The sequence below is a fragment of the Trematomus bernacchii genome, unplaced genomic scaffold, assembly GCF_902827165.1.
Source record: "Trematomus bernacchii unplaced genomic scaffold, fTreBer1.1, whole genome shotgun sequence".
NCBI lineage: Eukaryota > Metazoa > Chordata > Actinopteri > Perciformes > Nototheniidae > Trematomus > Trematomus bernacchii.
The window spans coordinates 3,120,252-3,133,770 of record NW_022987727.1 but is presented as its reverse complement, the minus strand read 5'-3'; the positions used below and the strand labels follow the sequence as shown (position 1 = coordinate 3,133,770).

The 13,519-nt window shown below is 41.5% G+C and overlaps 1 protein-coding gene across 1 annotated transcript; it reads right to left on the bottom strand.

Moving 5' to 3' along the window:
* Window positions 1-2,606: 2,606 nt before the first annotated feature.
* Window positions 2,607-12,915, bottom strand: rnd1b (Rho family GTPase 1b). Its single transcript, XM_034144819.1, has 5 exons — window positions 12,674-12,915; window positions 12,081-12,168; window positions 6,304-6,413; window positions 6,008-6,142; window positions 2,607-5,523 (listed from the first exon to the last, which is right to left on the bottom strand). Exons 1-5 carry the CDS (start codon window positions 12,791-12,793, stop codon window positions 5,278-5,280), a joined length of 699 nt encoding a protein of 232 aa, XP_034000710.1. The 5' UTR covers window positions 12,794-12,915; the 3' UTR covers window positions 2,607-5,277.
* Window positions 12,916-13,519: the final 604 nt, after the last annotated feature.

Sequence of the window (13,519 nt, the reverse complement as noted above, 5' to 3'; positions counted from 1 at the left end):
AATCTAACAAATAAAAATGAAAAGTATTATATATTAAAAATATTTTTGCCTTTGTACTTTGTTATTTCTGAAATGTTATTTTAACACAACAAAGCACATTCTAAAAATGGCAATAAGTGGATTCTGTTTTTTAATCTGATCTTGTACAGAGATCTAAAAGGCATATTAGCAACGTTATGATCACGTCCGCTTAAGTTCTGTTAAACCCCACCCCCCCCCCTTTTCCAAGGCAAACTGGCTGAAATGGAAATGGATGGTTTGGATATTCTGGCCCTGCCCTGCACTGCGGCAGAGGCAGAGAATCTGGTGTCTGTGTGTCTCAGAGAGGGGGAGAGAGAGAGCTAACTGCAGGACTCGACACCTCATCACACCTCATCAGTAATCAAAGATTAGCATGTCTGCACAAATGTGTGTGGATGGGTTCATGCTATATTCAACAGGGCATACATGAGCACAGTTTAAAAATGATATATATACATTTTAGGATGACGAAGTGTAAGATTAGACTCTGCCTGCACACAAACAGGAAAAAGACTGCTTTGTGTTCAGAGAGTTATGTGAGGACCCTGAACGTGATGTAAACAGTACACAACAGCACAGAGGGCTTTCCAATCAGTGCTGCTTGACTCCCTTCAGATGACTCTTTTCACACCATTGTCCAGCCCAGCTTGGTTGTAAATATATTTGAACTACAATAACCATAACTAAAATGAACAGTAAAAGCATATTGGTGTATTGTTCATCATCAATATAGATTTTAATATATTGCTTTAAATGTCAGTAGGGAGATAACGACGTTAGCACTTTTATAAATTCAATTTTTCTCATGAGGATTGATATTCTTATAAGTCAAACATGTGTGAATGAAAATTAATCCGCTGTGTTTTACAGCCCATTAAATTGTCTTTGTGTGGGTAAAGTGCCCTCCCTTGCCAGCTTTTGTCCATGGCAACGCATTAATCCTCGGTCAAAGTGACCCACTGTTTGTGTAGGAGACAAAGAACTTTTCTAAGGTGGCTGTGTATGGCAAAGTCTTAACAAAATGGCAGGGTTGAGCCTGAAAGCTCACTGGACTGTGCCATGAAGCCACTTCTCCTTAACCGAGCCCTCGAGGTACAAGCCACAGCTGAGTGGGCAATTGAACTCTCTGTGCCTGTCCAGATGTTGGCCTAATTTACTACGACTAGCAGCGTATGTGCCCCATTTACATGTCCTCACACCCAGTGTATGTGGAGGCATGTGTACAATGTCAGCCTCTACCTCAGGTGCTCCAGCATCCGCCCCACATTGCATGATTCATTCTGTATTTTCTTGTGTTTCTATAGCAAAAAACGGGGGGAGAATTCAGGTCAGGTCAGGCTTAATGCAAGTTTCTTCATATTTCAGCGCAATTTTATGAGAATAGATGAATATATTGAAATCTAGGGTGATATTTTGAGTGTCAAACACCAACACAACTACGTCCTATCACACATCAACACCATCATCACACAGACAGTGTCACCAGAGCCTATTAGCACTAGTCTGAGCACCGGAAAAAGAGGCAATGCGAGGGCTCATGTGCTGGTTGGCCTGTTGGCACCTCCGCCACACTTGGTGGCACCAGGCCAGTTTTAGACACTTCTGCAGCTGGCAGCCACCAGATGTGGCGTGTTTGAAGACAGATGAGAGCAGCGGACATGTGCATCTTCAGAAGAGACGGAGAACCTGTGAAGATTTCCAACAACCTGTAAGGGTGAATCTGTGCCAAGTGCAATCACTCTATCTATCTATCTATCTATAGATTCCTATCTAATGTCCTTCTTTTTCTTAATAATGTATAGGGTTTAAGCTGTCATAATTTGTCAGTAACAAACCTGACTGACTCTTCTTAATCTATGATAATAACTCCCTGATAATCAGCGATTGTGAGTTCAGGGTTGAAGTAATCGACAATGACAGTTATCCCCCATCCTTTGTGATTTAAATTGGCTCTATCCTTAATGAGACAGGCTCTGCATGCATGCGGTGACACAGAGCCTGTTAGAAGAAATTATTAGCACTGAGTGGAAAAGATAAGCACCTTATTTCCTTAAGAGATGATTGAGTTGGGTTACACCTCTGGAGACATCTGTTCACTTTCCTAAGTATGTGTTGAGACAATTGAGAATGGTTTAATCTACGAGTATCATTTTGAATTTTTTTAAACGAGTGTGGTGCTTTTTTATCAGTTCCATGAACCTGTTCAATTAATGTAGGAATACAATTCACAAAAGATTAAGAGAACCAGGAGAAAAGATAATGCTTTGTTATTGTGGGAAGACAAATGTAAAATGCTGTATGTTCTTGACTTTCCATGGAATAATACTTGGACAATCTGACTTAACAAAAAGAGTGTACTTACATTTATTTTTTGTTAAATGTTTTCATAAATGTACTTGTAAACAACCAATAATTAATGTCACCACCAGCTGTTTTATTAAGACTCTTGTTTAAATATTCAACTGACTATTTTCATTTATTTATGACAACACTGTGAAACTGGGTATATATTGATTGAAATTATCAGAGAATGGATATTTATTGATAGTGAATCGTGAACAACAGAAATGACTGGAAAACCACAATTTAAGGGTGCCGGGCAAGCTTTATTTAACACAGCATAAACAAAAGAACAAAATAAAAAAGGAAAAGTCAAATTTCCAAAAATAAATGTCAACAAATGTACATGTCAATAAAAAAAAAAAAATTAGCTACCAAATAAATATTCACATCAACAACATCATTTTCATATGACATCCTTGGAGAGGTCTTACAATGATTATAAAACAAGAGACGTATGTACAATCATACAACTTTAATAGGACATGCTTAGGAGTTTGACTGCACCATTGTACCACACACACCGACTACAACACAAAGGCTGCATATTGACTGAAATGGTACGCTCATCTATCCCATCATCACAAGGCCTGGCATCAGCTCCCTTACCCAAAGAAAAATACCAAGACACTTTTTTTTTTTTTTTTTTTAACAAGCCAGGCAAAATGCATAACTGATGCTGTAAAAATGGATGTGGGGATATCTGCGTGTGAACCAACCCTCTCCCGTCGACACAACTAACCCAGCAGCCAGTCTCCGTTTCCTGCGCTGGATTGTTGCTAGGCAATACTCTGGAATTTGGTGTGTGAACATGAACTGGAAGCCTTTTTGCAAATCACCACGTTAAATTCCTCAGACCAGGGGCAGTCCACAGCTCCATAAAGACGCTACAACCATCTCAGAAAGAGTTTTATTTTTTTCAAAAACAACATTGGGACTAACATCATGCTTTGAAATATCAAAAAAGAAAATACACATCAACTAAATAAACAAATAATGGAAAAATAGCTTTCTTTGGACAGGGCCAGCCTGTGCATTTTGTTTACTTGTTCTTCTCACGTTATTTCCTTATTTCCACACACTAGCCCTTTTTACAAGATGATTGCTGGACTTTTGAAGTAGATTTTCAATTTTAAAAAGCAAATACTGCACTTTTGATTACTCAGGCAGTTTATCTAAGTCCTAAGCTGCTTCAATCCTTTTATATGATTATGTAAAATTGGCAGCAGAGGCTAGCCTTCCCAACCCAAAGAGTTTTGTTCTCTGGGATTCAGATAATCTGATCATAGCAGGACATCGCCATTGGTTATTCTATATGCCAGTGGCTTACACGGAGGAGTAGGGGCAAACACAGATCAGCAGCCGCTTTGTACAGCAGGGATGGTTTCAGTCTATAACATGGATGTCCATGGAGCGCTTTAGCATGACAGTAATCACAAAGCTGCATCTTTATTGCCGCACAGGTTACCTTTCATCACAAGCACTGAAATCTTTATTGCTTTATGGTAAGAAGCACAAAGATTAAAGCTGCACACACAAATAACCATAAAGCCAAAGATTTAAGATCAGAAAAGGGTCCAATTTGTTGCTTTGTAGTCATTGTAACCTACAATAAGTGCTGCTTATTGGAGGTCAATGGATTAACAAAACTACGGTCGTCTTGGAAGAGTAGAGTCACGCTGGGAGTGCTACATTGGATTGTTGCAAACGAAGGAATCCACAAGGCATATTAACAGTAGTCAAAAACATTTCAATGACTTCCGGGAACATTTCAATGAAAGGCATTTTTCAAAACTGCATACCATTTGAGAATTGTTGAAAAACTGTCAACACAATGCTACAAATCTTTTATGAAGAATATTTGAAACTGCAAACCAGATTTTCCCATTAGCAGTCGGCCTGACTAAGGTAGGCTTTATTCTCTGCCTCCATATTATTGACTGGCATGAATAACCAGCCACAGCTTCATAAATAACACTCGAGAGCACGGCATTGAACTGCTTTATGCTTTTTGTATAAAAGCCTTTTTTAAATCATCCATTAAAATGTGATTGCCCCATCACCAAAATAGACAGCAGAGACACTGGAAGCCCGACTAAACTTCTTTTGTTTGCGTTTTTTCACATTTCGGAAGTTGTGCCGTATACACAGAGCCTCTTTCACCTCCACTGAAACCTGTGGAGTACCGCTGTCCAGAGCTACGCAACCATGCATCAACAATCCATGCTGGTTGAGATAGTTAGACTGCTGTCTGTACAGCAGCCTGAGTTCACAGCTCTTATCCCTGCTCTCCTCACCACTGAGACAATGAGAACTACTCTGTGTAGTAGCTCTTACTGTGGTTTGTCCCACTACTCGCTCTATACTCGTCGTTTACAGGCCTAAATGGGGGACACCAGCAACAAGCTATTTCAATCCTGACAGACCTAAAGAGAGATGTGCAGAAATGCTAATTCCTGACAGTTTCATGCTAGATTTATTTTGTATTTAGAAAAATATCCATTGAGTTGTCTGAGAGGCGTTTACATCACAAGATTTTACGTCACACATTTCCAATTTTGGACAAAATCAACATGTGCCTAGATATATTAAAATCGGACCGATGTAACACCATTTTAGTTGCATACTGTTTACAGGTGAAAAATTATAGCTCGATGAGCAAACCTTGACTGATATTGTTTGTTCGAAAGCAAGACAAACAGTAGTGGAAAAAGATGGATGTGCGCTGAAAGGTTCAGGAGCAAGTGGACAGCGAAGTGTCCACCTCTTCTGAGGGGTGTTTGGTTTGCGGGGGGGTGAGGGAAGGATTCAGCAGGAAGCCCTGATAAAACCATCGTGCCCACCCCCCCTTCCCCGAGACCAAAGAGGCGGGGGCTGGGGGTTGCATGTGAAGACTGTAACCCGAAAGGTCTCCACTCACATGACCGAGCAGCTCTTGGCCTTCTCCTTCTTGAAGGTGGAGGAGATCAAATCCGACTTGCTGGGCAGGTGGAGGAGTCTTTTGGAGAGGCGACGGGTGGGGCTGGACTTTGGGAGGGGCTGCAGCTTGTTGATGCAGGCCATGGCCGCGGTGCGAAACACGCTGTGGATGCTTTTCTCCGAGGTGAACGCTGAGCATTCCAGGTACGCCTCTGCACCGAGCTGCTTGGCCATAGCAGAACCCTGCAATACGAGTGATACACGTCCTTTAATACTGTCTTTATTCTTACCAGGGTCACCATGTAGCTGTGACAATAGATCATTCATTCATTATATGCGTGACCCTTAAATTATCGTTGAAAAAACCAACATAGGAATAATTTTTTTCTATGGTTTACCAATTTTTATTATTATAAATAAAAATAATGCAGGTTCTTTAAGTAATACATCATAATACTTGAGAATGCCAGCTATAACAAAGTGCTCCAGATAAAGTGTAATGATATGCAAGGTGTGATGTATATATCGATATAAATCTTGTCTGCAGAAAATAATGTGAAATATATTTGTTTTCCTTACCAGCCAGACATGACAAAAAAGCCACAAAATGAAAATGTAGCAACTGTACTATTTGAGTCTGGTTGTCACGTATGCTTTGTTAATAGTTTGAATTCAGCATTGACTATATTCCAGTGACAATCTCTATGCGTAATATTTTTGTTCTCACCTGCTCATAGGTGATTGGAGTCTGTTTCTGATTGGACAGCTCCATCAGCGTGCAGACATCTGTGCGCAGGTCGGTCTTACAACCGATGAGCAGGATCCGTGTGCTCGGACAGAAGTCCAGGATCTCAGTTTTCCACTGAGGACAGGAAAGGACAGTGAGTTCATTTTGTGTACAGTAATTTGACACAGTCCTACTATAGTATAATTTCATGAAAACAGGCTTTATTTATAGGAATAGCTGATTAAGTATGTGACTATAGATAATTATAATGTAAGGTGAAGAACTGAAGCCTTTACCTTCTTCAGACTGCCGTCCACAGTATCAGGACGGCTGATGTCGAAGCACAGCAGAACTGCATCTGAGTCACTGTAGCACAGGGGCCTCACATTATCGTAGTATGGAGAACCTTAGGGGCAAAACAACAGAGAATCATTAATGTGGATAAAAGATAGGACCAACTTTAAAAACACACGCAGGCAGTCTGAAGTAGTTCCATTCACCTTCAATGCGTAGTATTGCTAAACTGTTAGACAAGATTGAGAGGGATCTTGCACAGCTGCCATTTTGAACTCAACGATCCTTAATAGTTTCCTCGTCTTCGTGGTGAAATCGCAAGTACAAGTAAAGTTATACCGTTTTGTTTCTAGTCTTTTGGAATAAAAACAAGTCTAATGGACCATTGGATCTTTTTTATTTTATTTGTACAAATATGAGGTCAGACATGCAGGGGACGCAGATACGTTTCATGTGCCACATTACGAAAGCCGCAGTTGGTCAAGGCAAAAAGGGTGATAGAGCAGCAGAGTGTCCGAGGCAGAACAAGAAACTACAGCAGCAGGGATTATGTGAAATCGGCATCACTTCTGCTGAGCCTCACTTTGCTGTCCCTGAAACTGCTCTTTTCCCTGCTCCTATATCCTCTGCTGGCATTTCAAAAGGAGAGAAGATGACAATCGAGCACTAAATCCTCATTGATCTTCTCTTGCAGTAGATTACGCAAGTGGAACGGTGGGGCTCGGGGCAGGCAGACGCTCCCACTCATGCTCAGAATCCTTAAGTAAACCACCCACCCCCCAAAAAAAATCCTCTGCTCGCCGCGCAATACCTCAGTCCCTCTGTTACCACAGCAACAGCCTTGGAATCCACCATCTACATCAGGCATTCCTCCCACCTCTCTATAAAGCTCGCTTTAACTGCCAATCAATCATTTTAAATCACTAACTGCCCACCCACCCACTGCTGGGGACATTCCTCTGCTCTGCGACAGGGTTGGGGACCACAGACAAACACCTCTCACGCACAAAGAGACACACACAGCAACACCACACCTTATGACACGGACTCACTATTTAAATCTGGCAGCAGCCAGAGGTGTGATCAGATGAAACAGAAGAGGAGCAGCTCAATGGGATTAACATGTTTACTTTAGGCTCCATGTGAATCCCAAAAGGGATTCAGTGTTCCCCTTATAGCTACAGATAACAAAAGCAGTCTGTGTAATCACTCATTTGATATTACACAACCATCCTAATTGATTTACAGCGTAAAAAACAATGGAAGAAAACATATGAAAAAGTGCACGCAACATGCATGTGTGCATACAGATCGGTTTCATGAATACTTAATGGTTTTCCACATTATCAAAGGGTAAAACTGAATTTGCCAGCTGCCGGGCGCTGTGAGTGGAATAATGACAAGCTGCGATGAAATTCCTTAGGGCTCATTGTCCTGGAGAAGGTAAACATTGCAGCATAGGAACAAAGGGACACGCTGGTTGTATTTAAAAACAGTTTCTATGCCTTTGGATAGAGAAAAATGAATTTGTTTTACTCTTAACTAAACCATTCAGATTGATGTTTTACTATGACTGAATTTTGACAAAAAGGACAGACGTTCCCAACTTAATGCAAATTACGTTATCGCACTAACAACATTTACACCTTGAGCTAGAGTAGAAAGAGCCACAATCATCTGTGAGACAACTTTGTGTCTGCTGACTGTGAAAATTGACACGCATTCAAATCAGAACAATTAGCACCATTGGGGTAATGAGAGTGTGTGCGTGTGTGTGTGTGTGTGTGTGTGTGTGTGTGTGTGTGTGCATCTCAACTCTGAGGCATCTCATCATAGGAGAATCAAAGGCAGGGAGCTCTATAAATCTTCTCAATCTCCCTCAAGGGGTTATCACACAGCTGGGAACCGGGGTGTGATTCTGCATTAAATGACCACTGATCTAAATGCAGTAATCAATGGAAAGCTGCACAGGGGGTCCAAGAGCCTTTCCAATTAAAGCTGACAAATTAGTTACCCTGTCAAGAGGGTGGGGAGACGGGAGGGGACGTCTAGGACATTTATTTTCCTTCACAAAAATCGATTTGATCTTTTATTTTGGACAAAGGAATGCATGATTCAGTAGGCGTATTTATTCTATCTACAAAGGAACTGAATCCAAAAATAATACATTTATGTGTAAATATTAGTATTTGAAGCACCACGGCATGCGGTTTGGGTGCAGCAGCAGCCTTGGAAGCACTCTCCTGACACTCCAGGATCCAGTTTCTAATCCTAGCAGAAATGGCTGTTTCTATTGTGGCAAGAAAAGCCAGTAGGAAGATAAGGGAGGGAAAGCAGGAGTGTAGGCTACTGAGAGAGATCACAAAAAACCCTCCTCCCCATTAATCCTTCACCCCCTGCAGTCTGATACCAGTCCCTGTCTCTTTCCTTCTGTTCCCTCCTTCTCTCCATTGAAACAACCCAAAAGATAGCTTGCATAGATCAGTACACACGCAGAGCCTAAGCATGCTCCAAATATTCCCTTTCTTCCTTTTTCTCAACAGATGGAGAGTTTGTGAGGCATGAAATTGTGGCAGACTAACTAGAGAATGGAGGGGTAAGAAACAAAATTCCTGCGGCTGAACTCTACTCCATCCGTCTTGATGGTGCGGTGCCCAGAGCTTTGTCGAGGTGGAAATTGGGCCAGAGCAGAAGTAGGCTTCCCAGGCCGAGACGACGGGCCTTGTGATGGAGCATACCGGTGGGGGAGGGGAGGATCTGCTTCTTCCGTGTGTTCATAAGTGAAACTATGTGTGTATTTTGTGTGTGTAAATCAGCTGAGCGACATAGCCCATATTCATCATTAGCACACTCCTCTCCTACAGTGAGAATGCAGGGGTCAGACAGATTAATGATCCAGAAATGGGATGACTCACAGATTTGGGGGTGAGAGTAGCCCCCCACCCACGCTCGGCCGACTGGGAGCTGTGGTGCTGCAGCAGCAGTCTGATAACTACGGTCTTTACAGCCAGGCCAAAAGACACTCTACATTGCGTCAGGCAGTTGTTCCTTGGTTTCACATGCCAGAGGCGGTCAGAATCACTGCTGAAGACCCCTGCCGAGAGGAAAGGGCCGCTCTTTGTTCCTGAGCATCACCACATCTGAGTTGTTAACAAGCTTTACTTTGTAACTTGACACTGTCAAAGCTCATCTCACTCATTTTGAAGTACACTGAAACAACAGATGGTTTAAAAAAAAAAATGTGCATTGAATAAAAAGTGCATTCTGCTCGCAATCTATCACCAACTCATAGCCAGAGAGTTAGATGAAAAAGTGGTTTCTCTAGTTAAAAGGTTGAAAGTTATCCCAATCAATTGACCCAGACTGTTAAAACAAGTCTGAATAGTTCTCTGAAATGAAGCATATTTATGCCATATCCTTTATTCTAATTTAAAATTAAACTAGTGCTAAAACAATGTGTCAATTAGATAATGTGATGCATTGTTTAATCACTCAACACAATTAAATAGATGCAGCCTTATAACAGTCTGAACCCTAAGACCCGTTCAGAGGCCCTTATAGATGACTGATATAGATACACTTACATATCAGTCATTTCTAATTTATAGTCTAACATGGCTTAAGCCATTAACATGAGTTTGTCTGTTAACAATGCCTCTCTTTATAATGATATATTGTTTCATTAACTTTAATGGATATTGGGTCCATAACAAATGCCAATCTGTAATCCTTAATAACCAATCAATTATTTTATATACAGTATCTTTCTAAAACACAAAGGCTTTATCAGCAAGAACATTCAACCTGAAATAAATTACCTACTAACACCATAACGAGATTCATTACTCACTATTCATGACTTACAACCACTGGACGTTGTTTGCTTTCCCTTCTTTCTCTTCCCCCCCCCCCCCCCACCCGACACATGCCCGATTGGACCAGGCTGATTAAAACCGGTGGATTGATTTTAGTCTGTAAATCCATGGCGGGGCTGGGAGAAGGAGCTGCCTGCCATGTGGAGCTGGGGATGAGGTCAGTCCGATCAATGAAGGAGAGTCGGGATAATGAGGAGACCCTCTCAATGTGGTGCGGCCACAGCAACACAACTCACGCAATTATAGGAAATTACAGCAAGATGAAGAAACTGTACGGTGTGACCAACAAAAAGCCATTCTGCCTATCGTCCATCACCCAGAGCCTGACACAATATATATGGAAGTCATCTATAACAAATAATGGGTAGGAGGTTCTCCTCTCAGTGACAGCAGAGTGAATATTCAGCTTCCACCCCCCCCTCCCCCCCCCCAAAAGAAAAAAAAACACGTTGCTTTGAATAACACTTTGCTTTGAATAACACGTTGTGAACTGTCTGTCAGGCATGCAAACTGTATTACTGATCACTGGTTATGTTCATTGTTCCTTGTGATGCAAATTAGCAAATTAACTGGTGCAATTTGGGATTGTGTATGAATAATGAGGAACAACAAAGAGAGGGGGGCAACAAAGAAGAAAATAGTTGAAACAATAAAAGATGTGTAAATAGGAGCTGACAAGCTGCATAAACAAGGGGAAAGTATTCAGAGAAAAAAATGAAAAGACAGAAAGAGAAAGCGTGCCAACCTCATTGGGTCATATTAGGTGGCAGTGGACCTATTCAGATCTTTAATCCCCTGCATCATGCTGCTCTAGAGAGTGACCCGGAGCAGCATATGGAGGCGAATGCAGGTCACAAGAGTTTCTGAGCTGCCTCCTGTCTGTCTGCTCCAGAAAACCTTCCTGCCCAACAGGATGTCTCCCTGTGTGCCCATCATCCCCCGGCACCAGGCCCACTCATGCTGGCCAGACCAAAGGTCCACAGTCTGGGATTAAAAAGTAGGATTTGGTCTGGGGAGGGAATTACACTCACTTTTCTCCTGATGCAGCTTTTGGATAATACGGGGGGGTGGCCGGGGGGGACACAGTAAATGCTGCATCATCTCAAACAAGTGGGTCTGTTACATAAAGGATTTGTTGTACATAAACAACAACACACACTATCTTGCTCCACCACAGTGACCTTGTGAGGCTGGGGATACATCTGGCAAAAGTGTGGATGGAGAGAGATGTGGGGTGGTGAGAGAAACCATTGTGCAGTGAGCATGAAAGGGAATCCAACAGGTGCTGCAGTCAGACCCGTGTTCACAGTATCCAGGTCAACACACTAAGCAGCAGATCCTCGGGGAGATCCACACTGACATATTGACCCTCTTTTTCACGCTTAGTGTAAATGAACATATGATGCACAAAGTCAGCAAGAACAAGTGAAGCGCAATAATCCCTGTCTCTCTGCCTAGTTTTCAGTGAACATTATTAGGCACATAAATGCACTTGTAGAGCCGTCAATATTTGATCCTGCCTTCAGAATACCTTTATTCGTCCCACAGAGGGGAAATAAGATATAATAATTTTGAAATCAGCTGCGATCTGAAATAGTAACAGGACTGCAGTTCAACAAGTGTACATGTCTTGTGCTTTGAATAATAATAAAAGTAAACAAATAGTATGAGGTATGCCCATTATCCTTGATGTTATTAACAACAACTTTCGTGATATCTCTCTTCATTTTTTTAGATGCTTCCAAAAGAAGAATATTTAGGAATACATTATAAGACGCAGCTCTTGCAGCACTGACTGACTCTCATTACATTCACTGCACATTTCCTAATATTAACTCTCAGTGCTGCAGGAAGAATGGCTGGCCATGATAGGCCGGATAGACAGAAAAAATGGGATCAATTACCTGAAGTGTCCCACAGACTGAGCTCCACTCGCTGCTCCTCCAGCTCCAGACAGGCTGTATAGTTTTCAAATACCGTGGGCACGTAGGTCTGGGGAGCAATTAGCAAGATGATGCCATTAGTGGGGAGGTGTCAGTCAGTCAGCTACAGGTAATGAAATTGATCTGGATAATTAGTGTAACATGGAAACACGCACTGAGGACTAATAATAAGCCTAATACTAAGATAGCTTTCTCTCAATTTTAAAGAATTATCGATCAAGCAATCACACGAATCACTGCAGCTGCACGGGTTACTCAACACAGGCCAATAAAACATCATAAATGCGCAGGGAATAAATGTTCATTGATCATCCTATAAAACAAATCAAATAAATGTATAGGTATTACGGTCAATATATACCAAATAAACCAACAGAACAACAGTTTATGAAAATGCGCATGAAAACTGACTGTCTGCAACATGCGCACCTCTTTTTTCTCGCTACAATTAATCATTTTAAAATAACTTAGCCTATCACTCATTTTTTACATGAATACAGAAGAGTTTTAAATAACATGCAGGTTTAGTTCATTTTTTTCACATTTGAGCATACCTCTGGGTAACAATCCTTCGCCAGGACTTGCAACATCGCCGTTTTTCCGCATTGAACGTCTCCCACAAGAACCAGTTTACATCTCACCACCAGCGGCTGTGTATTTCTCCTTTCCTTCATGGTGTTGATGTGGATCCAGTCTTTGTTGCAGAAAATGTGAAAAACAACAAGCAGAACAAAGCAGAAATCGTCCCAGTTTGATCGAGCTTCCTGATGTCTGTCTCTCGGAGTATGCTCGCAGTTGATCTGATTGAATTTGCCACTGCGGCTCTTTATACAGGCGAGCAGCAGCCAATAGGAGCTCTCCATTCCACAGGCTGCCTTACGACCCTGTGCTGCGTGCATGATCTCAGAGCAAAGACAAATTATTTTCTCAAGGATGATAGAACAACAAAGGTATTTTGCAATATTTTAATAGTTAGGCATTCATTTTATTTCCCTGAAAACTAAATTCATTTTTTAAAGTAATCATCCCTTGTAATGTAAACATATTTGTTGCATTACATTTGTAAATCTTACACAGCAGCAGTCAGTCACTGCATGCAGACTTGTGTTTTGTCACCTGTGGGGACCTGTCCCTTGGCCTGCTGTAAATTGATTGATTAGATTGCCTTGACTGTCCAGATCAATACCCCGTCTGAGGACAATGGGACCAATCCACAGTGGACTAATTAGTTTGAACTGCACCACAGAGTCAAGTCAATTTTATCTAAACAACTTACATTTTCCTTTATGAAAATGATTCTTCATCTCCCAAAACTGGTCTGAAATTCCCTGACTAGCAGCCATTTGTAAAAGCTAATGTGATTAGTATGGGTATGAGGTATGTTGGTATTAGTATGAGGC

What these genes read in the sequence shown, in the direction of transcription:
- rnd1b (XM_034144819.1), bottom strand. Translation starts at nt 12,793, where the DNA reads ATGAAGGAAAGGAGAAATACACAGCCGCTGGTGGTGAGATGTAAACTG. An exon ending in CAGTCTGTGGGACACTTCAG is followed by an intron (nt 6,414 to 12,080) that starts GTAATTGATCCC and finishes TTTGCCCCTAAG; the next exon opens with GTTCTCCATACTACGATAAT. An exon ending in CTCCAATCACCTATGAGCAG is followed by an intron (nt 5,524 to 6,007) that starts GTGAGAACAAAA and finishes CTCGTATTGCAG; the next exon opens with GGTTCTGCTATGGCCAAGCA.